The sequence below is a fragment of the Panthera uncia genome, chromosome E3 (genome assembly GCF_023721935.1).
Source record: "Panthera uncia isolate 11264 chromosome E3, Puncia_PCG_1.0, whole genome shotgun sequence".
NCBI classification, from domain to species: Eukaryota; Metazoa; Chordata; class Mammalia; order Carnivora; family Felidae; genus Panthera; species Panthera uncia.
The window spans coordinates 17,191,450-17,214,442 of record NC_064815.1 but is presented as its reverse complement, the minus strand read 5'-3'; the positions used below and the strand labels follow the sequence as shown (position 1 = coordinate 17,214,442).

Here is a 22,993-nt window from a genome sequence, read left to right as displayed (position 1 = left end):
GAGAGAGAGGGAGAGAGAGAGAGGGAGAGAGAGAGAGGGAGAGAGAGAGAAAGACAGAATCCGAAGTAGTCTCCAGCTGTCAGCACAGAGCCCACTCAGGGCTTGAACTCGTGAACATCGTGACCGCAACATCATGACCTGAGCTGAAGTCAGACGCTTAACCAACTGAGCCACCCAGGTGCCCCTTTAAGATTTTATTTTTATTTATTTACATTTTTAACACTTATTTATTTTGAAAGGGGTGGGGCAGAAAGAGGGAGACAGAATCCATATCAGGCTGCAGGCTCTGAGCTGTCAGCACAGAGCGGGACTTGGGGCTTGAACTCATGAACCGCGAGGTCATGACCTGGGCAGAAGTCGTACACTTAACGACTGAGCCATCCAGGTGCCCTTAAGATTTTATTTTTAAGTCATCTCTACCCCCAGTGTGGAGCTTGAACTCACCACCCCAAGATCAAGAGTTGCCTGCTCTAGTGACTGAACCAGCCAGGTGCCCCTATACATGAAGAGATTTACTGCAAGGGATCGGCTCCTCAACCGTGGAGGTGGGTGAGGCCAGTGTGACGTCTGTAAGGCAGGCCGACAGTCTGGAAACTCCTGGGCAGGAGTGGGTGCTGCAGTCCAGAGGCGGAATTTACTCTTCCTAAGGGAAACCCCAGTTTTGCCTTTTCTTCCTTGTAAATTAATTTATCATCAAAATTTACACTCGTAGTAACTTAATTTTCTTTAGAAATTCTTTTTCCAGCTTTATTGAAGTATAAATGACAAATAAAATTGTAATGTTTAAGGTGTACAACGTGATGATTTGATACCTTGTGAAAGAACTCCCACAATCAAGTTCATTAACACATCCATCACCTCAGAGTTAGCTTAAAAAAATTTTTTTATGGAAGAATAATTGGCATACAATATTGTATTAGTTTCAGGTATACAACACAGTGATTCAATATTTATATACATTATGAAATGATCACCATCTGTCACCATATAAAGTTGTTACAATATTATTAACGATATTCCCTATACTGTATATTATATCCCTATATCTTATTTACTTTATCAATTGTTACTCTTTTATTTTACTTATTTTAATTTTTTGAGAGAGAGAGAGAAAGCGCACGTGAGCTAGGGAGAGGGGCAGAAGAGAGAGTGAAGCTTAAGCAGACTCCATGCTCGGCGCAGACCCTGAATGCAGGGCTCGATCCCATGACCCTGGGATCATGACCTGAGCCGAAATCAAGAGTCAGATGCTCAACTGACTGAGCCACCCAGGCGTCCAAATAGTAACCCTTACTTAAAAAAAATTTGGGGGTGGGGGAAGCCTGGGTGGCTCAGTCAGTTAAGCATCTGATTCTTGATCTCAGATCAGGTCTTGATCTCAGGGTTGTGACTTCAAGCCTCACATTTGGGCTCTATGCTGGATGTGAAGCCTACTTAAAATAATAACAAAAAATTAAAAAGTAAAAAAACTGGGGGGGGGGCACGTGGGTGGCTCAGTTGGTGGGGTATCTACTCTTGATCTTGGCTCAGGTCAAGATGTCACAGTTCATGGGATCAAGCCCCACATCGGGCTCTACACTGACAGTGCGGAGCCTGCTTATGATTCTCTCTCTCTCCATCTCTCTCTTTGCCCCTCTCCTGCTTGCATGCTCTCTCTCTCTCTCTCTCAAAATAAATAAACATTTTTTAAATATTAAAAAAAAAATTTGTGAGAATGCTTAAGATCTACTCTCTTAGCAAACTGTAATCATACAGTACAGTATTATCAACTATAGTTACCATGCTACACAGTGGAATGTCTGTACCCTTTTACCAACTTTCCCCATTTCCTATACTTCCCAATTCCTGGTGACCACCATTCTACTCGGTTTCTACGTGTTCAACTTTTTTTTTTTAAGAAATACATTTTTTTTTAAGTAATCTTTATCCTGAAGGTTGGGCTCAGATGCACGACCGTGAGATCAACAGTCACATGCTCTACAGACTGAGTCAACCAGGAGCCCCTGTGTTCAACTTTTTGATTTTAGATTCCACACATAAGTGACACCATGTAGTATCAGTTTTGCTTTTAAGCCTTTGAACTGCCTAGATGATGCCCACCCAGCTTACCCAGGATCATCACTTAAAGTCAAATGATTGTAGATGGTAACCACACCTACTAAGCCTCTTCACAGCAACACCTAGACTGCTTTTGACTTAACACTCTACTACAGCCTAGCCCAACTGACACAAACTACTTGTTGCACCTGAGAAAACCTAGGAGGGCTGGGGTGGGGAATCAGGACAATGGCAGGGAATGAAGGAGTTTGCTGACCAAAGTCAGATAAAAAGATTACTGAGGAATGCTGGGAACTTAGCTAATAGCTATTAGAGGTCACAGTGGGGTTGCAGAGTATTGCACAGGGACTTGGGAAACCTAAGTCCTACCCTCCACTCGGCTACATGGCCTCAGTCAAATCTATTAACCTCTCTGGGTTTCAATTACCCATTTGTAAAAGGAGCTTCTCTGGGTCACACGCTCTGTATGACCTATCCAGCTCACACATGGTAGAAATCTAACAATTTACTGTTACATGAAAATAACTGGCCTCACTGTGTGGTGGTTGAATGTTAAATAGGGATAACTGAGATATGTGTAGGAAGGAGGTCCCAGGCACATAGCCTGAGGTGGCCTGGAATGGGGGCATGTCTGAGGCCTTTCCAAGTAGGGAATACTCTGGAACATGCCTGGAATGAAGGGCCCAAAGGCCCACAAACTACAAAGAGAGCCCACGGCTTCTCTGATGGCAACTGGAGATGAAAGGCAATCTCTCAAAAAGAAGAGCCCACCCCCGGCTAGGGGCGCCTGGCTGGCTGTTGGTAGAGCACTGGATTCCTGTACTTGGGGTTGTAAATTTCAGCTCCATGTTAGGTATAAAGGTCAGGAAGAAGAAAAAAAGAAAAGACCCTTCCCACCCTACCCTGACCCTCCCTACAGGAGGTCACCAAATTAACTGGGTGATATGACTACTTCCCGGTTTGGACCATCATGGACCCCCCAGTGGCTGGTACTGAGTCCTCAAGCTCCCACTGCAGAGTGGAGCAATGAAAGAGCCATTTTAAGGAAACGCAGGGCCAGGCCTCTTGAGCAGTCCCAGAATAGAGAAGCCCCAATATGCACAAGCTGATGCAGTCACCCAGGAGACAGCTAAGGTCAAATCCCTAAACAACCACCACCCACAAAACAACCCAACTATCCAAGAAAGAGAAGACTCGCCTTGGACTACAGTTCGTGGGTTTCAAGAAAGTTTTGAGCCCAATAAATTCAAGTCCAGCCAATGACACGATGTGATCCTTGGCGCTGTCACATGTAACGTGATGGGGAAGGAGAGCAAATATAGATCGATTACTAACACAGCACATATGAGAGAACGTTTAAGGATCACTTCTGGTAGGAAGTCTATATTAGCAGTCATACATGTTTTGGGGCGTGGTTATTTCAAGCAAAATAGCACAGAGAGACGAAAAACGGAAGAGGGACTTACATTTATTTTGCATCCACTGTGACTTCAGGCACTCTGCAAAAAGCACTTCATTTATTTATGACAACAATCCTATCGGAAGGTAGTAAGCATGGTCTCATTTTTCAGATGAAGTCACCAAGACAGAAATCAGTTACGTCTGTAGGTGGCTTAAGAGTTACAACAGCAGATGTCCAAGGCCTGTTGTGTCTACTCCCCCTCCAGCCTTAACCCCCTGCTTATTCCCCAGTAGGTGATAACCAAGCAAACCCAAACAGAAGCATGTTTGGTTTTTTCTCGCTTCGGTTTGCCATTAAAGGAAACTCACCCAGAAACCCTCCAAATCTTGGTGGAGCAAATGAAAGTGAGATTTCTTGGAGTTAGTACAAAGTAGAGCTCTGGAAAATTACATGGCTTCATTCAGTCATATTACAAATATTCATTAGGTGCCTATGTGTCAAGCACTCTGCTAAATGCTGTTACTTGTCCAAAGTCACGAACATAGCATAGAGCAGAGTTAGGACCGAACCCAGGTCTTTCTGACATTGAAATGTGGGCATTTTCCACATGTCTGATTTTCAAACGTCTTAGAAACAAAGTCTGGGACAAGATTTTCCAGTCTGAAGATCCTACAGTTAGAAAACCACGCCATGATGGGGCGTCTGGGTGGTTCAGTTGGTTGAGCTTCCGACTTCGGCTCAGGTCATGATCTCACGGATCGTGAGTTCGGGCCCCGAGTTGGGCTCTACGCTGACAGCTCAGAGCCTGGAGCCTGCTTCAGATTCTGTTTCTCCCTCTCTCTCTGCTCCTCCCCATCTCGTGCTCTGTCTCTGTCTCTCTCAAAAATAAATTAACATAAAAAAAAGAAAGAAAACCATGCCATGCTTCTGCACATGAGTCCTGACAAATATATATGCCTGTGGAACCCAAACTCCTCCATCAAGATACCATCATCAAGATGTTACCATCACCGCCCAAAATATTCCTTCTGGGCCTTTCCCAGTCACTTCTTGCCCTCAACTCCCAAAAGGCAACCACTCTTCTGACTTTTTCACCATAGCCTAGTTTAACCTGTTCTGCATTCAAACTGTTGTTATATATTAGACAGCATGGAGCACTTGGAAAACTTCACTGTATGCCCCTGAGAGAATGAGTGAAAAGGCAAATAACATCTTTGGTATCATGAAAATTGCTTTAACTCTGTAGAGGCCAGGGGTCCCCAGACTACATTTTGAGAATCCTTGCTCTAGGGATTACAAGATCTTATTTATTTATTTATTTATTTATTTAGCACGCATGTGCTCTAGGGAGAGGGGCAGAGGGACAGAGAGAACCTTAAGCAGGCTCCATGCTCAGCGCCTAGCCTGAAGCAGGGCTCGCTCCCACGAACCTGGGATCATGAGCTGGGCTGAACTCAAGAGTCTGAGCAGCCAGGCGCCCCATGCTGTAAATGTGAATGTGCCACTCCGTTTTGTCTTCTCGAGGCGTCCTCTGCAGTGAGCAGGTCACACTTGCCCATGCACAGCAGCCCTTCAGAGCCCACCTCCGTGCCTTCAGTAAAGGACCTGCGGTTCCTTTTAGGAACCTCCCCCCAACCCCCCAACCCCCGTAGCTCTTATACAGAGTCTATGACGTGAAGGAAAAGGATGTCCACCTGGCAGACTGGCAAGGCTTCCTGGCCACCCGTGTGCTCTGTTATCTCTCCCAGGAGTCCTTCCCCACCTGGCCCCCCAGATCTGGTCTTTTCCAGCGCCAATTCCCTTCTTCATCACTGCTGCTGTGTCTCTCACCCCAGATGATCCTCATTTATATCTTCCCAGGCTTAAAGGACAGAACGGTCTTCCTCGCTAACTAGTCTCCTTCCTGTTGTTATGGCGTAAACTCATGACTTTCCTCTGTTCTGCTTTGCTTCGCAAGGGTCTCATCTGGAGATTTAAAAAAAAAAAAAAAAAAATCCACTGCTTCTTTCTCTTCACCTGTCAGGTATTTCAGAACCTAATTTCCACCAGGCAAATGCACATCCTTAAAACCCTAGGAGGCAGATTCAACCATTAATCCCTTTAACCACCTCAGGAAATGGAGGCACAGAGAGGCTAAACCCCTACCCTGGGTGGTCTGATACAAAGCCCTGTCCCTAAGCTATTTATTCAACCTAGGAAGTCCTGACTCCGTGACCTATGCTCTTTCCACTACTTCCGGCAGGTATCTTACCAAATTTCTGGGGACTGGCAACAAATGTGAAAACCTGAAGAGCCTTTTCTGAAGTGTGGGGGGAGACCAAACTGCCAATGGTGTAAGTCCATAGTTTCCCAAGGGTAGTCTAGGAGATTCTGAAAGTGTCTCGGCCAGGGTGGGGGTGGAGGGGGGGAGGGAGTGTCCACAAGGCCAAAACCATTTTCATAATAAAACTAAGATGCCATTTGACTTTTCTCCTTGCATCCTTACAGTTCTCGAGAAGCTATATGATGTACTGATATCACAACATACAGAATGCAGAAGCAGGTATGAGAATACAGCTATTTTCTCTTAAGCCAGACATATTTGTAAACAACAACAACAAAAAAAAACAAAAACATAAAACAATGCCACTCTTCTCACTATTGTTTTGCTTTGGAAAAAATTTCCAAATTTATTTTTGGGGCGCACTTGGGTGGCTCAGTTGGTTAAGCATCCGACTCTCGGTTTCGGCCCAGGTCATGATCTCATAGTTCATGAGTTCAAGCCCTGTGAGCAGAGCCTGCTTAGGACTCTCTCTCTGCTCCTCCCCACTCACTCACTCTCAAAATAAATAAACTTTAAATGGTAAATCTTATGGACATTTAAAAACTAGTTATCTTTAAAAGTAAAATGTTATTTATATTCTGTGTAATAGGTTTGTTATTGTAATTTTGGGGGAAGATTTTTAAATGGAGGTACAATTCACTTATCATTTTTAAGTGTATACTTCAGTGTTTTTAGTATATTCACCATGCTGTACAACTATCACACTAATTCTAGAACATTTCTATCACCCAGAAAGAAACTCTATACCTAACTAATAGCAATAATCCTAATTCACCAACACTTCACCAACTTCTGATCTACTCTGTCTCTATGGATTTGTTACTGCAATTTTTAAGTGCATTAATAAACATTTAAAATTTGTTTTCTTTTTTGTAAAGTTTATTTATTTTGAGAGAGAGAGCAAGAGGGGTAAGGGCAGAGAGAGAGAGAGAGAGAGAGAGAGGTGGGAGGGGAGTGAGAGAATCCCAAGCAGGCTCCACACTGTTAGCACCCATTCCGGGCTCAAACTCACTAACCCTGAGATTGTGACCTGAGCTGAAACCAAGAGTTGGGAGTTTAACCACCAGAGCGGAGCCACCCAGGCACCCGTTTTAATTTCTAATACAATAAGTATGAAGACACAACCCATATAAACAAAAGATCTCTTGGGCCTCAATTTTTTAAAACATTTTAAAATTATTTTTAAATTATTTTTATGTTTATTCATGTTTGAAAGACAGAGAGAGACAGAGCACAAGCAGGGGTGGGGCGGAGAGAGAGGGGAACACAAAATCTGAAGCAGGCTCCAGGCTCTGAGCTGTCACTACAGAGCCCGATATGGGGCTGGAATTCAGGAACCGTGAGATCCTGACCTGAGCGGAAGTCAGACGCTCAACCGACTAAGCCACCCAGGCGCCCCTTAAATTAACTTTTAAGTAATCGCTACACCCACCCTGGGGCTGTTATTTACAACTCCAAGATCAAGAGTCGCAGGCTCTACCTACCTACAGAGCCAGCCAGCTGTCCCTGAGGCCTCATTTTTTTTAACAATGTAAAGGATTCCAATGCCAAAAAATTTGAGAACCGCTAGTCTAACACTTGTTTTGTTTAATAGTCTAGACATGTCTAACCCAGGGCTCTATCAGGAGCTCAGAGATGGGACATTCATCCCTGGTTAAGCTTCCAGAAGGGACAGGGACTTCACAGATGGCTGAACCCTTGGACACTGGAACCGTGGATGAAGCTAAGTAACAGACTGAACATGCCTTTAAGGCTCACTCCGATATATTGAGTTACAAAGCAAGGAACATCCGAGACCAGACCCCCTCCGCTCAGATTTGACGTAAGAGGAGACATGTCACCTGGTATCTGCATGGTGATGTGGGCTTAGCAAGAGGGGGAGTGTAACGCGACTGTCTACAAACCAGACAGCGCAGGTCAGACCTACAGAAGTGACCAGACGGTAAAGTACCGTGGACTGGCACTGAGTTCCAGTCCGAGAACCCACAAACCCACGAACCCACGGAGCGCGAAACAAGCTGAAGCAAGAAACTGCTGAAAGTGAAACTCGCTTTGAATAACCCGTTTCCACGCACGTCTCCCTTTTTCATGTAATCACCTCTTCTGCCACTAAAACAGCTAAAATTGTGTTCAATTCAGGGAAATCTGGGAGTAAATCGATTAAGTGCCTTCGATCACTGCATGATTAGTACCAAAATTCGTGGTTGAGGGGGAAACACGAGGCGAAAAGTCTGGACTTACGCAAATCTACGACTCGAAATCCGAAAGCCAGAAGGTACAGAGAGTCCAGTGCCCAGCGGCGCTCAGCAGCTCCTCCGACCGCCACCGACGCCCAAGCCTCTGGCGCCAGAGTTCAAGCCACGACGCGCGCCGGAGCGTCCACGGCTGGGTGGCCATCCTGCGCGCATGCGTCCTCCGCCAAGGGGAAACTTTTTCTTGCAGGACCCTGAGGCGAGCCCTAGAGGGCGGGATGGTTGCGAACCGCCGGCAGGGGCTTCCGGTAGCGAGTAGCCGTGATTGGTGGAGGCCAGGACGGGGGGCGGGGCACCGGGAAATTCGAATGGGAGAGGCGGGCCAACGGAGGGAGCGGAATGGACGCGGGGGGTACCGCGCAGCTGAGGCGACGCGAGATGGCGGCGGCGATCTCAGGTACGCGAGCCCGGCCTGGGCAGGACGCCGAAGTCTGGAACCTGGTGGAGTAATGTGCCGGAGCCTGGTCCGGGTTCTGCGGGTTGTCGGGGAGAGGCCGAAATGGCGCGGGGGCGGGGAGGGGAGGGGAAGGTGGGAGTCTCGAGCTGGTCAGCGCACCTCGCTCTTCCCTTCTCACTTGTTTCCAGCCCTCCGTGCGGGTCAATTGACCGTGTTAAAACACCCAGTTCCGATATAGAGCTTTGTTTGAGCCTAGCGCACTTTTCCTCTGTGAGCTTCCAGTTTCTTTGTAGAATGGGGACAGTTACCCCATCTCGGGAGATTATGTGAGTAAGCGAGCGAAGAGTAGCTGACACTGACCATAGGGACCAGACGAAAGGAGCTGGATGCGCATTTTGCGAGGGGAGGGTTCTGTGTATGACGTGCTGTTTGGGTGAGCGGAGATCCCTGGGAGACGCTGGAGGGCAGGCCGAGGCACAGCAGCTGGGTGTGAGTTGACAGTGTAAGATGTGCCCAGATCACAAATAGGGGGAATAAGGGACTGTTTCCTTTCGCTCTAGCCGTAGAAGTCGGTGCCATTTTAGGGTTGGAAAGGCTGTTGGGACATTATGAATCTTGTATGTTGTGAGTGTTTGTTTACAGATGTCTCTGCTCTCTTCCTGTCCACTGAATTCTGGTCGTTGATTTACGGTAGATGCCATAGTAATTGATTTGAGTCCCCTGCTGTTGGTCAGGCCCCGTGGAGAAACAAAGCTGTCTAGCGGAATGTCAAACACATGTTGAGCCCTTGCTAGGTGCCAGGCACAGTTGTAAGCACTTTGCGGTGATGAATCGTTTAATTGCTACACAATGCGATGAGGTGGTTGGTTGTTATTGTCCCTGTTTTACAGATGAGGAAACTGAGGCATAGATGGGTTAAATAGCTTGCTCGAAGTTAACACAACTAGTGAATATTGGGGTCTGAATTCTCACTCAGGCAGTCCTACTCTAGGGCCTCTGCTCTTAACCATTATGCCCAAGCACATGATACTCCTGCTTTCGGAGCACAGCCTCCCTCCCCTCACTTTTCCGACACCCACTGTGCCTGGTACATAGTAGATATGGTTAAAATGCTTGAATGAATATTGACCCTTCTCCCAGACAAGTTTATAATCTGTTTCAGTGGATAATCGTATAAATATATGCTATCATGAAAAGCAATGAGAGATATGTATAAACTGTGATAGAGAGTGTAAAATCTGAAGTAAGTAAACCCTTGGATATTCTGGGAGGACCTGATTAAGGGAAGTGATATTTGAAGTGGGTTTCAAGGGTCGGATAGGAGTTTATCAGGCCTCAGCTGGACGAAAAGACCACGGAGTGATTTATTTATGATGTATAAAGAGGCCAATGATGCTGTCTTTGGCTCAATTTCCTCATCAATAAAAGAGGAGTTAAACCAAATGAAGTTGGGGAATTGTGAGAGGGAGGAAATTAGAAGAAGTAAGTGCTAGCCTTGCCCAACCCTTAAAGTTGCTTTTATGACGAAAGGGATAGACTCTTGTACTATAAGCACTTGTATACGTGTGCCTCTCCTTTCCTTCTCCCTTGGGCTGTGAGCTTTGGGACAGGAATGGCAGGGAGCCATTTTTATGAAGAAAACAGGAAACAAGACAATGCTTTATGTTCATTCACCAAAAATTTGTTCAGCAAATATTCCTTGAGAACTACTCTGTGCCAGGCACTGGGGATATAAAGGTGACCAGAGTAAGACTTGTTGTCACCGAGTTCGCGGTCAGATGGAGCACAGAGACACATCTACAGTTACAGTGGGATGTCATGAGTGCTTGGATGGAGGAGCCAGAGAGCCATGGACACAACTTCATGGGAGAGTAATTTTACAAAAGAGGGTTTTTTAGAGGAAGTAAGGTGTATTTACCTCAGTCACATGGCGAGTGGTGGTGAGAAGGAAGATACTTCAGGGAGAGAGGATAGCATGTGCAAGGGCCCAGAGGTGTGAGAGAACTGGGCATGTTGTAGGAACTGTAGGGAGGTCATTGTGGCTGAGAGCTTATAGTGCAAGGGAGGAAGTGGGAAGAGAGCGACTGGAGGGGAGTGAAACTAGAGGAAGGAAGACCAGTGTGGGAGACTGTTGAGATGATGGTTGCCTTTGCGAAGATTGTGCAGTGGGGTAGAGAGAAGTGGACTCCTCTAAAAAGGCAGAATTGACAGATACTGAATAACTGATGTAGAAGGCGAGAAAGAAGCTGGAGTTAAGGAAGACTCCCGTCTTTGGGGTTGGTTCCATTCATTTACACTAGAGAGCATAGGAGGAGGACCAGGTGGCAAGAGAGATGGGGAAGGGTTCAGTTTGGGATAGGTGGGGTTTGAAGTACCTTACGACTTCAAGAGGTGTAAGAGGAGGTGGGGGGGGGGTGCAGAATGTTATTGGCATGTGTGTTTAGCATAGATGTGCTAAACACCCTATAGTGCACAGGACAGCCTCACTACAAAGAATTATGTAGCCCAAAATATTAGGGCCAAAGTTGAGTGACCTCAGGCTAGAGAAAGGATAGAAGGAGCCTGGAAAAATATTTAAGATTGGCAGAAACTTAGAAGGAGTAAGCAGAGAGCTGTTCACCTTGGCCCTCTGGCATGGAAACTAGGGGAAAGTGTATTTTTCAAAGGAAGGCAGATCGAGGGTGTCCGATCTTACTGGGAAGTCAAATAGGTTGGGGACCAGGCATGTCCACTGGATTTAGCATTAGGGAGGTTGTTAGTGACCCTGCCGAATGGTGAGGGCTGAAGTGAATTGCTCCCTGGAGGAGTGGGTAACAAGAGTAAATAAGTAAAAGAGTGTAATAATAACAACAACTAATATTTACTGAGCCCCTGATGCCACCCACTGTGCCAAACATTGTATGTACATTCTTTTTTTTGACTTCTCACAATCTTATGATACTGTTATTTTATAAAGAGAAACTGAGGCTTGCAACAGTGAAGAAGGCTTCCTAAGCTCACACAGCTACTGGGTGGGTGGAACTTGTCTCTGACTCCAAGGCCCATGGGGATACAAAGATGAGCTGAGAAGGTCTGGGGACTCATACAATGAACTTCAGAGTTAGACCTTCATTTGAAGCTCTGTCACTAGGTAGCTGTTGACCACAGGCAAGTTAGCCAACCTCTCTATACTGAGGTTTCCACGTTTGGAAAATGAAAGGTGAATAGAAAATAAAACACCAAGGCTTTTACCAATGTACCAAATGCCATTCTGAGCACTTTGACATGAATTACCTCATTTATTCCCTTAGCAACCCAGCGAGTACATATTTATTCCCATTTTACAATTGTGGAAACTGAGGCACAGGAATAGACCATTATGTACCCGTTTCCTTGTAAGTGGCAGTGCTGGGCTTTGAACCCAGGCTATCTTACCTTGAATAACGAACCTACTTATTGTGTGCTGGTTACTGTGTTGGTATTTTACATGTTACTTCTTTTAATTCTCATTAAGCCTTTCCGAGGCCCACCCCACCCCACCCCATTGTATAAACAAAGAAAACCAGAGCACCTGGATGTTAAGTCACTTGCCCAAGGTCACAAGCTAACAAGTGTTAGAGCTGGAATTGAAATTCAGCTCTGTCTGACCCAAGTACATCACCACAGACTTCCCCTTCCCCTTAAACTTCCTTAAATGTGTCTGTATCTGCCAACTTTCTCTGTTCTCCCCCAAACCCTGGGAAAGATAGGCAAGGAGAAGCCCCTGCACACATTTCTGACAAGTCAGTGAACCTCTCTGCACCTTAGTGTTCTCACCTGCATGGGTGCATCTGCAGGTTTCTCTTGACTTGTTACGGACTTTCAGGACTCCTGAGGATCGAGCGAAAACTAGATGCCCAAGTGCCTTGTAAACCATGGAATGAGAAGGGGTATTACTGGCTTCATTTGTCAGATTAGGGAGCAGAAGCCCAGGTTTTGTAGGCCATCCGCTTATGGGCATGCCTTATGTGTAAGATTCTCAGCAAGGGTAGTCTGCCCACCTTTTCATCTTGCTGTTCCTGCATTGGTCACACATACCAGCCTCTTGCCTTCTCTGAGGCCTATGGCCCTGACAACCAGCTGTAACCACTAGAAAAAGGGAGAGAGTCAGAGATGCCAAGAACTTTCCCAATAGGCAATATGGCATCCTCACTGAAAGCAGATTTTTGGAGGCAAAGAGATCCAGGTTGGAATTCTGCTGTTAGCTGTGAGGTACTGTGTGGTATCCTCCACCATAAAATAGAGAAATGCCCTCCTCATGAGATATTTTTTAGCTCATTCAGTCCTCATGAAAATAAGGAGGCTATTTGTTGTTGTTAAATTTTTATTTTTTTTAAGTAGTCTCTATACCCACTGTGGGGTGCGAACTCACCACCCCAGGATCAAGAGTCTCATGCTCTACTGACTGAGCTAGCCAGGCACCCCAAACAGGCTTTTTTTTTTTTTTTTTTTTTTTTTTAAAGTAAGCTTCCCGCCTAGTGCAAAGCCCAACATGGGGCTTGAGCTTATGACCCTAAGATCAGGGCCTGAGCTGAGATCAGGAGTCAGATGACGACGAGCCACCCAGGCGCACCCCTCAAAACAGGCTTTTTTAAAAAAGTTTTATCTTGTGTTTTCTGATAAAAATATTTATAATCTTTTTTTAATGACTTTAATTATTGGAAGCAAACTAAACAGAAAGCTTACAACAGAGGAGGATTGCATGTTAATGCCTTTTGCAGACTGAGCTGGGGCAGAAAGGGACTGGGCTGCCTTTCAACCTCATCCCTTCCAAACAAAGGTGTCCATCCACAGTGTTACTTATTTTTTTAATGCAAACATTAAAGCATCACAGAACTGGGTAACAAAAGAAACCCACATAAGCTCCATCAAGAGAAAACCATCAGTTTTGTGTACGTAACACACATGTACAGGTAAGTGTGTGTTGTAAACCTCAGGTGAGAAATAGAAGCACAGAAGAGTCAGGCAGTTCATTGACTGGTTTTGGGAGGGGCAAATGTCAACTCTTTTAATCCTTACAAGATGCTGGTCTACAACACCTTGGCAATCCAAAGCATGTCCTACCAGCAGCATCCACACCATCTGGCAGTTTGTTACAAATGCAGAATCTCAGGCATCATTCCAGGGACGGAAGTGAAATCTGCATTTTAACAAGAGCTTCCAGGTTACTTGTGTAAACGTGACAATCTACTCCCCACTGGACTTATTTGTAGAGCAAGGAAAGAACTGGGCCAAGTTGGGGACACCCACAGTACAGCCAGGGTGGAAAGAGCTTCCCCGAAACGAGCTGTGGCCCCTGGCCCTCCCATGGTGTCCCCACGACCTTAGCCTCCAGTCCATCTTCCCTGCCCCTCTGTCAAGGTTATGTGGGTCTCTAGTCTACTTAAGATGCTGGGGTTTTGTTTTGTTTTCAGGCTGTGCTTACTCTTTCGAGGAGCAAAAAGACAAAATGTAGGCTATGAAACAAGGTGCGACAGCCACAAGGCCCCAGGTGTAAAATGCCGACGTGCTCAGGAGAGCTGCTGCACCTCCATAAGCCTCTTTGTTGGTAAAATGGCACTAAGAGGGGACACCATGGGACACCGTGAAGATTAAAGTGTACCTGACATGTAGCCAGTGCTTACTGTTAATGTTTGCTAAGTACATGATATGGTTTGCAACCCCTGACCTGTATGTAGGTAATCTCTGTCCTCCAACCCCCACCGTACTCCTCCTGAGACCATGTATCTGATTCATCTTTGTCTTCCATCCTGCCCTTCTCTGCTCATCCTCACTAACAGAACACAGAGTCCCACCTCACCAGTTCTCCAGGGGGCCATGCTTTCACACCATCATGCTTTTGCATATGCCATTCCTTCTGCCTGGAATGCTGGGCAAGCTGCTATTCATCCGTCAGAGCTCAGCTCTATCAAGTAGCTCTTCCTGTAAGACTTCTACCGTTGCCTCTCTGCAAAGCCGGCTCCTGCAACTTCTGTGCTACCACCGTATTTCATGCCTAAAAACTCCCCTTCTCTCCTCTAGGAGCTGGTCGCTGTCGGCTAAGCAAGGTGGGGGCTGGCCGGCGCCCACCTCCAGCTCGGGTAAGGGTGGCCGTGAGGCTGCGACCATTTGTGGATGGGACAGCTGCAGCAGGTGAGCCCCCTTGTGTGCGGGGCCTGGACAGCTGTTCACTAGAGATTGCCAACTGGAGGAACCACCAGGAGACTCTCAAATACCAGTAAGGTTCAGGCCACTCTTCCCTCCTGTCCCTCTCCTCTCTCCTAGCTCACATTATCACTTGCCCAGACAGTTTCTCAGACGTGCCTTTTTAGAATCTCCACCTTTCATAGCACAACTTTGTTCCCCACACCTTCGTTTGGGCTTTCAGAAATGTTCATAGGTGCCCACTTGTGACCAGTGTTCTGTAGGATACTTGGGGAAAGACTGGCAGCTGAACCAGATTTATATTACTATTCACAGTCTCATGGGGGAAATAGGTACAAAGTGGGGAAGGAGTAGCAAGGGTGACCAGGGGAGCCCCAGCTAGGATCGGGGAGGTGTGGGAAGGGTGGGAGGAACATAGACCAGCCAGCCAGCCAGCCCAGGCTGCAGCTGGATGTGACAGAAGCCATCCGGATTTGGGGACAGAACTCACAAGGGCAGCTACCTTAAAACCCCACTGGAGGTAGAAAGTTGAGACTTTTCGGCCTGTCGTTCTAGGCTAGGGGGTGGCAAACTACGGCCTGCAGGTCAAATCTGACCAGGAGTCTTTTTTTGTAATAAAAGCTTTATTGGAACAGAACCACACATGTTCATTTGCATATGGTCCACGGCTGCTTTCTGACTATGACAGAGGTGAATAGCTGCAAAAGGAATCCTATGGCTCACCAAGCCTAAAATATTTATTAGCCGGCTCTTTACAGAAAAAGTTTGACAACCTCATTCTAGGCCCTTGGCAATTGGACTTGTTTCTTACCAGCCTCATTCCCCCCAACACAGGCTATACTCCACTTAAAATACTAATCTCTGCTGTGGCCTCAGCCACGGCTTCTCTACCGGAGTATAGAGAGTAGACTGCAGGTGAGTGGAGTCTCTCCGAGTCAGGAGCAGCATCCTCTGCGCCATCGTGGTGTACCAATACTGCTTCCTATATACACTGTGTTGGGGGAAAGATCAGGAAGCCCTGCTCTTTCACACCATGCCTTCTCTGTGCTATTTTTTTTTAAGTTTTGTTAATGTTTATTTATTTTGACAGAGAAACACGAGCGGGGAAGGGGCAAAGAGAGGAGAGAGAATCCCAAGCAGGCTCCCTCGCTGTCTGTGAGATCTCACGAACAGTGAAGATCATGACCTAAACCAAAATCAAGAGTTGGACACTTGACTGACTGAGCCACCCAGGCACCCCTGTGTGCTCTTTTTGATACGTGGAATATCTTTCTCCTCTCTGTCTCTGGCAAAATCCTCTTTGCTCAAGCAGACTCACTTATTCTTTCTAGTGTGTCCTCCTCTTCATTTCCTGAATCACAACAAAGGATGGGTATCTTTCTATCCCACCAGACTACAGAACTCCCAAGATCAGGGCATCAGATTCATCTCTTTATTTCTAACACCAGTACAGAGACAGGAACAGGACAGGTGTTCAGTGGGTGCTTTCTAAGGTCTTTATGCAAGAAAAGGGATAGAGACTCTTTTAAATCCGTGGCTAGTATTACCCTGTAAGTCTGGGTGAGAATGGAACCCTCCACTAATTCCCTCCATTTTTCCTGCCTGCAGGTTTGATGCCTTCTATGGAGAGAGGAGCTCTCAGCAGGACATCTATGCGGGATCAGTGCAGCCCATCCTGAGGCACTTGCTGGAAGGGCAGAATGCCAGTGTGCTTGCCTATGGACCCACAGGGGCAGGTGAGGGAGCCAGATAGGGAATAGCCATGGGTCAGAAAGGGCTTCAGAGTGGGGAGGAAGATCTCACAGCGATCTCCACTCTTTCCCCAGGGAAGACGCACACAATGCTGGGCAGCCCAGAGCAACCTGGAGTGATTCCCCGGGCTCTCATGGACCTCCTACAGCTCACAAGGGAGGAGGGCGGCGAGGGCCGGCCATGGGCTCTCTCTGTCACTATGTCCTACTTAGAGATCTACCAGGAAAAGGTGAGCCCCCCCCCCCCCGCCCCCACTCTGGTTGGGGAGGGAAGAGACAAAAGTCAGAATAAGATCCAGTTCTTAAGCATGAAGCTCTGCTCTAGCAAGGAGGCAAGACCCGGAAAAACAGGTTGAGGTAGCAGATGGTACAACTCTGACAGCCCAGCAGAGAAAAGGAGACTGGTGCCCAGGAAGTAAGTGGCCTGTGTCTGCAGAACCCGCCCTACCTCTCACTGCTCCAATAGGTATTAGACCTCTTGGACCCTGCATCAGGAGACCTGGTGATCCGAGAAGATTGTCGAGGAAACATCCTGATTCCGGGCCTCACACAGAAGCCCATCACTAGCTTTGCTGATTTTGAGCGGCACTTCCTGCCAGCCAGTAGAAACCGGACTGTAGGAGCCACCCGGCTCAACCAGCGCTCCTCCCGCAGTCATGCTGTGCTCCTGGTTAAGGTGAGGCCCGCCGACAGGGTGAGACCCGGGAAGCCCCTAGAACCTGAACTAAGTTGGGGGTCCTTGCTCTTAACTCCAGGTGGATCAGCGGGAACGTCTGGCCCCATTCCGCCAGCGGGAGGGTAAACTCTACCTGATTGACTTGGCTGGTTCAGAGGACAACCGGCGTACGGGTAACAAGGGTCTGCGGTTGAAGGAAAGTGGAGCTATCAACTCGTCCCTGTTTGTACTGGGCAAGGTGGTGGATGCGCTGAACCAGGGCCTCCCTCGTGTACCTTACCGGGACAGCAAGCTCACTCGCCTGTTGCAGGTCAGGCCACCCACCTCAGGGTGAAAAGGGGCTGGAGAAGGAGGTTCTTAGGTGTGCTGGGAGGGTGGGGAACAGCAGTCAAGAAATGAAAACGTTGGGGGATGCCTGGGTGGCTCAGTTGGTTGAGCCTCCAGCTCTTGATCTCACACTTCCTGGGATCGAGCCCTGCTGACAACAGCAGAACCTGCTTGGGATTCTCTCTCTCCCTCTCTCTCTGCCCCTGCCCTGCTTGCACTCTCTCTCTCTCAAAATAAACAAAAATCAAAAAAAAAAAAAAAAAAAAAACACGGAAATGTGGGGGTTTCTGATCTGCCTATCCTGCCCATCCCCATCCCTCAGGATTCTCTGGGTGGCTCAGCCCACAGCATCCTCATTGCCAACATTGCCCCCGAGAGACGTTTCTACCTAGATACAGTCTCTGCGCTCAACTTTGCTGCCAGGTCCAAGGAGGTGATCAATCGTCCTTTTACCAACGAGAGTCTGCAGCTTCGTGGTGAGGACTGGGGTTGGCAAGAGTGGAAAAGCCAGATCTGGACAGCTGGGGAGTTTGCTGACTCTGCCAAGCATCAGCATAGAGGCTAACCGCTCGCTCCCCCCCCCCCCCCCCCCCGCCCCACATCTTTCCTAGTCTTGGCACCCATTAAACTGTCTCAGAAAGAACTGGTAGGCCCATCAGAGGCAAAGAGAGCCCGAGGCCCTGAGGAAGAGGAGATTGGGAGTCCTGAGCCCACAGCAGCTCCAGCCTCTGCCTCTCAGAAACTCAGGTGAGCAGAGTGGGAGGGGCCTTGGGTATATTCCCTGTTCTGTTGTGTCTGGGTTGGGTGCAGGGCAGTAGTGGGTTTAGCCTGTGAACTTGTTCCTCATTGATTTCACCCCAAATCCTACTCTACCGAATTCACTGAAGTGCTAAGGTCAATCTCTGTCCTTGGTGCTGCTGCCCGGGGCCTGAAGGAAGCCTCCTCCTTGAGTTCCTAGCCCCTCCCTTTCCATTTTCCAATCCCTTTAGGCAGTCAGCAAAACCTCACATTTGGGGGCAGCTCTTTCTGGTTCAAGAAGTAATCTAGATCAGGTCTTTCAGGTCTAGAGGATAAGTGCAAAGCAGAGAGACAAGGAGGAGATGAAGAGCCATGTGTCCCTGAGACCTCTCAGTCTGTGCGTTAGAGTCCAGCATCTCCAGGACCCTACAAGGAGCCCGTTGCTATCTAACTTTGCTTCTAACCTCAGTCCAGAGTCACTGAGTCCCTCCCTTCTGTGTGTATGGCGAGTCTCCCTAGTTCTGATGGCCCCAGCTCATGGCCCAGTATGCTTGAATCCTTAGGTCACTGCTGTTTAGTGGTCTTGCCTAGCTTTCTGTGTCTGGCCACCTGGCCCCCCCTAATAATTCTAGGGAGCCAGCTGCAGTTTTTACTTTGCCCAGTTTCTACCCAAGCCCAAGTACAGTCTCTCTAAACTGTAAGTCTAAAGACTAGTGAATAGGGGTGGCCAGAGGTCAAGGATTAGTACATCCTCTGCCCTGGGGAGGCTGCTGTAGTTGAGGATGGATGGCATATAGCAACAGGTGCTTGCTTGCTTAGAACTCCATGTCAGTTTTGTCTCTCTCAAGCTATTTGTCAGCAGAAATGTACACCCCTGCACATGTGAATAGGCAAAGCTCAGAGATGGGGCACATCAGACCTATTCAGACCTTGACCTCGGGCTCTAAAGGAAAGAAGACTAGAACATCAGTATATGATGGAGGGTAGGTAGTACAGGGTGCAGTAAGGAAAGAGGAGCTGCTTCTGTGAGAGCCAGGAAGGAAGAAATGACTTCTGGCATTCACTCATATTTTCTGATCCTGCTCTTCCTAGGCACCTGCACACAAAGAACAGGGCAGTCCCTGTCCTTGAGGAGCTAGTTCACAGCATAGGAAAGAAGATATACAATCAAGCTGGGTTTTACGGGAAAGGTGATATCAGATTGACTTTTGAATGATAATTGTGAGGGGAAAACTTCCAGGCAGAAGGAACAAATGTTAGGCATTATGCTCAGATTAAGTCAGGACTCAGCTCAAATATGCCTTTCCTACTGCCCATGGGAAGAAGGCTTGGCATTTGAGGTCTGCAGCGGCTTTCAAAGCCCTGCTGAGGATGACTTCCTTTGTGAATCTTTCCCCACATGCTCCTCCAATAAAGGCACACAGCCCTTGCTGTCACCTTATCACAGTCTCTTCTTCCCCATTAGACTGTGAGTGCCTATAGGGCAGGGGGTGTCTTAGAGCCTGAACACCTACAACTCAAGTGTTCATTAAATACTTGTTCTCATCGGATCTCCTAGCATCCCTGAGAGGTTACCTGGGCAAGTAGTGATTGATCCTCACTCACTTAATGAAGACACTGCACCCAGAGAGTCTGAATGACTTGCTCAGGGTTGCCCAGCAACTTAATAGCAGAATCTGGAATCACAGAATACACCAATTTAAGGCATAATGAAGGGAATCCTGCTGTGGAGAGGGCGATAAGAGGAGAGGTGGGTGCGGAGTAACCTTTGTCTGCTCAGCCCCCTACAGAAGCTGAGCAGCATGGACCCAGCTGTGCTGGAGCGCCTCCTCAGCTTGGACCGTCTCTTGGGCTCCCAGGGGAGCCAAGGAACCCATGGGCTGAACACCCCGAGGCGAGAGCGGATGGTGCTCATGAAGACCATGGAAGAGAAGGATTTGGAGATTGAGGTAAGTGTTGGGCAGGTGGGGGCTGGGATTCCTACTGGCCTCGAGAAGCAATCTGAGGATCTTCAAATAGGGAAGGACACTGAAAGGCTGGACCAGCATCCGATTTCTACCTAACCGGGAATCCCTGTTCTTCAGCTTCGGCTTGAATGTCCTTAATGTGACTGGACTTTGAAAATAATTGATCGCTGTGAGGAGGTGAGGGGGGTGGAAATCCAGGTAAAAGGAACAATAGAAGAGACTGTCATTTTGTAACACCAGCTCAAATTAAGTTAGGACTTTCGAACGGTCTTTCCCTTCAGTGTTTCACAAAGGGGACCATTCCACCTCTGAGCATCCCTGATCATTAGAAAGCCCTTAATTACAGTGGGCTCCAGTTGTCTCCTGGTAGTTTCTCTCCTTGGTCCTTGCCCTGCCTGCTAGGGCGTCAGAGCCCTGTACTCACTTTCCTAATCCACTGCTATTCAAGCTGCCTGAAAGTTGTTGGTTCTAGGTAACATGTCTCCTTGATCCTTTCCAACAGAGGCTGAAGATGAAGCAAAAAGAACTGGAAGCCAAGGTTTTGGCTCAGGAGGCTGTAGACCCAAAGGATAAAGAAAACTCCTCTCCTGCAGTGCTCCGACCGCTTGCACGCCGCACAGTCACAGTAGCTAAGCCCCTCAAAAAGGCTGTGGTGATGCCCCTGCAACTGAGTAAGTGTGGCGGTGGGGACCAGGAGGGCCAGATAACAGATCTTGGAAAGGGAAGAGGTGTTTGGAGCAGCTTTCATCATGCCATTTGTGTGCTCCCACTATGTTGCAACCCCAGGGAGGGGTGAGGACTGTCTGAAACAGAGCTTGAGTGTTCTGTTCTCAGGCATTTAGTATGTTAACTAACATACAGACTAACAACAGACTACTTTCCAATACAAGAAAGGTCACATGGAAACAACAAAAGAAGAGGTTAATTTGGGATGGAGGGGACCGACCCAAGGAATCAGAAATGGGAGAACCAAGTGGCCACCAGGGAGGGTGAGAAGAAGTAGCCTCTGCCACGATTCTGGTTCACAATTCTTGCCTTCAGTTCAGGAGCAGGCGGCATCCCCAAATGCTGAGATCCATATCCTGAAGAAGAAAGGCCGGAAGAGAAAGGTGAGAGCAGCTGGAGGCTTCGGCTACACTTAGAGCGGAAAAGGGTGGGTGGTAAGCTCTAGTGAGAAGAGCACTGGCCATGGAGTCAAAACACGTACCAGCAATTTACAAGTTATTTATCCTCTGAATATGGAGATACCTCATAGGGCACTTAGGACGAAATACAGTATGTACCTAGCGGAGAGCGTGTCCAACACCTGTTACTTCCGTTTCTTCTTGATGGCTCTCACCCTCAGTCAGTAGCTACTTGATAGGTACATTGGGTAGCCTGAGTCCCACTCTCTACCAACTTAAGAGCCCACTTAGGGAAACATGACCTAAGCATTCAAGAAATGAAACAACACTGAAAAAATTATCTAAAAACTGAGATGATATGTTGGGGGCATGGGTATCATTTATCGCGTGCCTTCTGTGTTCCTCCCTAGGAGTGAAAGATGATTTTTGGAGATGATGCAGATTTACGAGCTTACTATGTGCTTTGTCCTCAGCAACAGTCCCCACTCTTTCACAAATCAGATAAAATGAGAATCAGCCCAAAGAGTGACCGGGGAGGAGGGTTTTTGGACAAACACTTGAAGGAAAGAGAGGCTAGGAAGGGCGGGGAGGTAGCTGCTGTTAGGTTCCTATCCTTGGCAGAGGAGTCTAAAGCAGTTTGCTGCCACAGGCTGAATAGCAAACTCTGTTTCTGTCACTCACCTCCCCCTGCCTCATAGCTGGAGTCCCTGGATGCCTCAGAGCCAGAGGAGAAGGCTGAGGACTGCTGGGAGCTACAGATCAGCCCAGAGCTACTGGCCCATGGGCGCCAAAAAATACTAGATTTGCTGAATGAAGGCTCAGCCCGGGATCTGCGCAGCCTGCAACGCATTGGCCAGAAGAAGGCCCAGCTCATCGTGGGCTGGAGGGAGCTCCACGGCCCCTTCAGCCAGGTAACGAACGGCCCCGCGAGGGTGGCCTGGAATGGGGGGCGGCAGAGAAGCGCGGCAACCCCCCTCCTCCCCTGCCCCTTCTTATCGCTGCTGTCCTGCCAGGTGGAGGACCTGGAACGCGTGGAGGGCATATCCGGGAAACAGATGGAGTCATTCCTGAAGGTGAGCCCACGGCCTGGCCCCCTCCTCTCCCTGGCCTGTGCCCCGCCCCCAGCTCTAACGCTGCTCTCCTCTTCCCTCCTGTGTTGCAGGCGAACATCTTGGGTCTCGCCGCGTGTCATCGCTGCGACACCTCCTGACTGCAGGCTCCTTTCCTCACTTGGCCATTTTTTTTTTTAAATTCTCGTATAACCGCGTGTCGTGTAAATACAGTTTTTACTCTGGTGCTTCAGCCTGATTCTTGGGACTACGGGGGTGGGGCCAAGGGTATAATTGCCCTTGGGATGGGCCACAAGCTCCGCCGCGTAACCTCTTTCGGCGCCATCTTTGGGAAGAGCAAGCAGGAAAGAAGCGGGGCAGGATTGTAAATAAACCGCTGGAATGGGGGAGAGGGGAAGGACGGTGGCCGACAGGAACCAAAACACTAACGCAAAAGCCCCAGGACGACGACCGTTAGGCGGGCGCGCGCTTCGTGTTTAGCCCCGCCCCATCCGTACCCCCGGCGCGCGCTCCCCTGTTCTCCCGCTCAGCAACGACAGCGGTTTTATGCGCGTGCGCGCGAAATAACGGCCGCTGGCGGAGGGAGGAGGGGGGTGGAATCTTTGAAGGGGGGGGAAGAGAGAAGCCGCCCTGTCTCCCGCGCGCCCACCACCTGCGCCATCGTCAGCCAATCAGCGGCCGTCTCAGGGGTCTCGCGCTTGGGGCGACTCGGGCTGCTGGGTGGCTCCCCCGTCCCTCCTCCCTCC

At 48.3% G+C, this 22,993-nt stretch overlaps 1 protein-coding gene and 1 long non-coding RNA gene across 2 annotated transcripts in view; one reads left to right on the top strand and one right to left on the bottom strand.

The window, feature by feature from the left end:
- LOC125928064 (uncharacterized) overlaps window positions 1–8,199 on the bottom strand; it is a 29,884-nt gene extending 21,685 nt beyond the window's left edge. The window contains exon 1 of the long non-coding RNA XR_007459547.1: window positions 8,025–8,199. This is a non-coding gene — a long non-coding RNA (uncharacterized LOC125928064). The remainder of the gene's footprint in view (window positions 1–8,024) is intronic.
- A 158-nt stretch (window positions 8,200–8,357) lies between these two features.
- On the top strand, window positions 8,358–22,474 carry KIF22 (kinesin family member 22). Its single transcript, XM_049638615.1, has 14 exons — window positions 8,358–8,432; window positions 14,472–14,667; window positions 16,203–16,330; window positions 16,421–16,575; window positions 16,812–17,021; window positions 17,101–17,331; window positions 17,671–17,824; window positions 17,960–18,095; window positions 19,867–20,035; window positions 20,556–20,724; window positions 21,095–21,162; window positions 21,876–22,088; window positions 22,191–22,250; window positions 22,340–22,474. Exons 1-14 carry the CDS (start codon window positions 8,375–8,377, stop codon window positions 22,385–22,387), a joined length of 1,995 nt encoding a protein of 664 aa, XP_049494572.1. The 5' UTR covers window positions 8,358–8,374; the 3' UTR covers window positions 22,388–22,474.
- The last annotated feature ends 519 nt before the right edge of the window (window positions 22,475–22,993 follow it).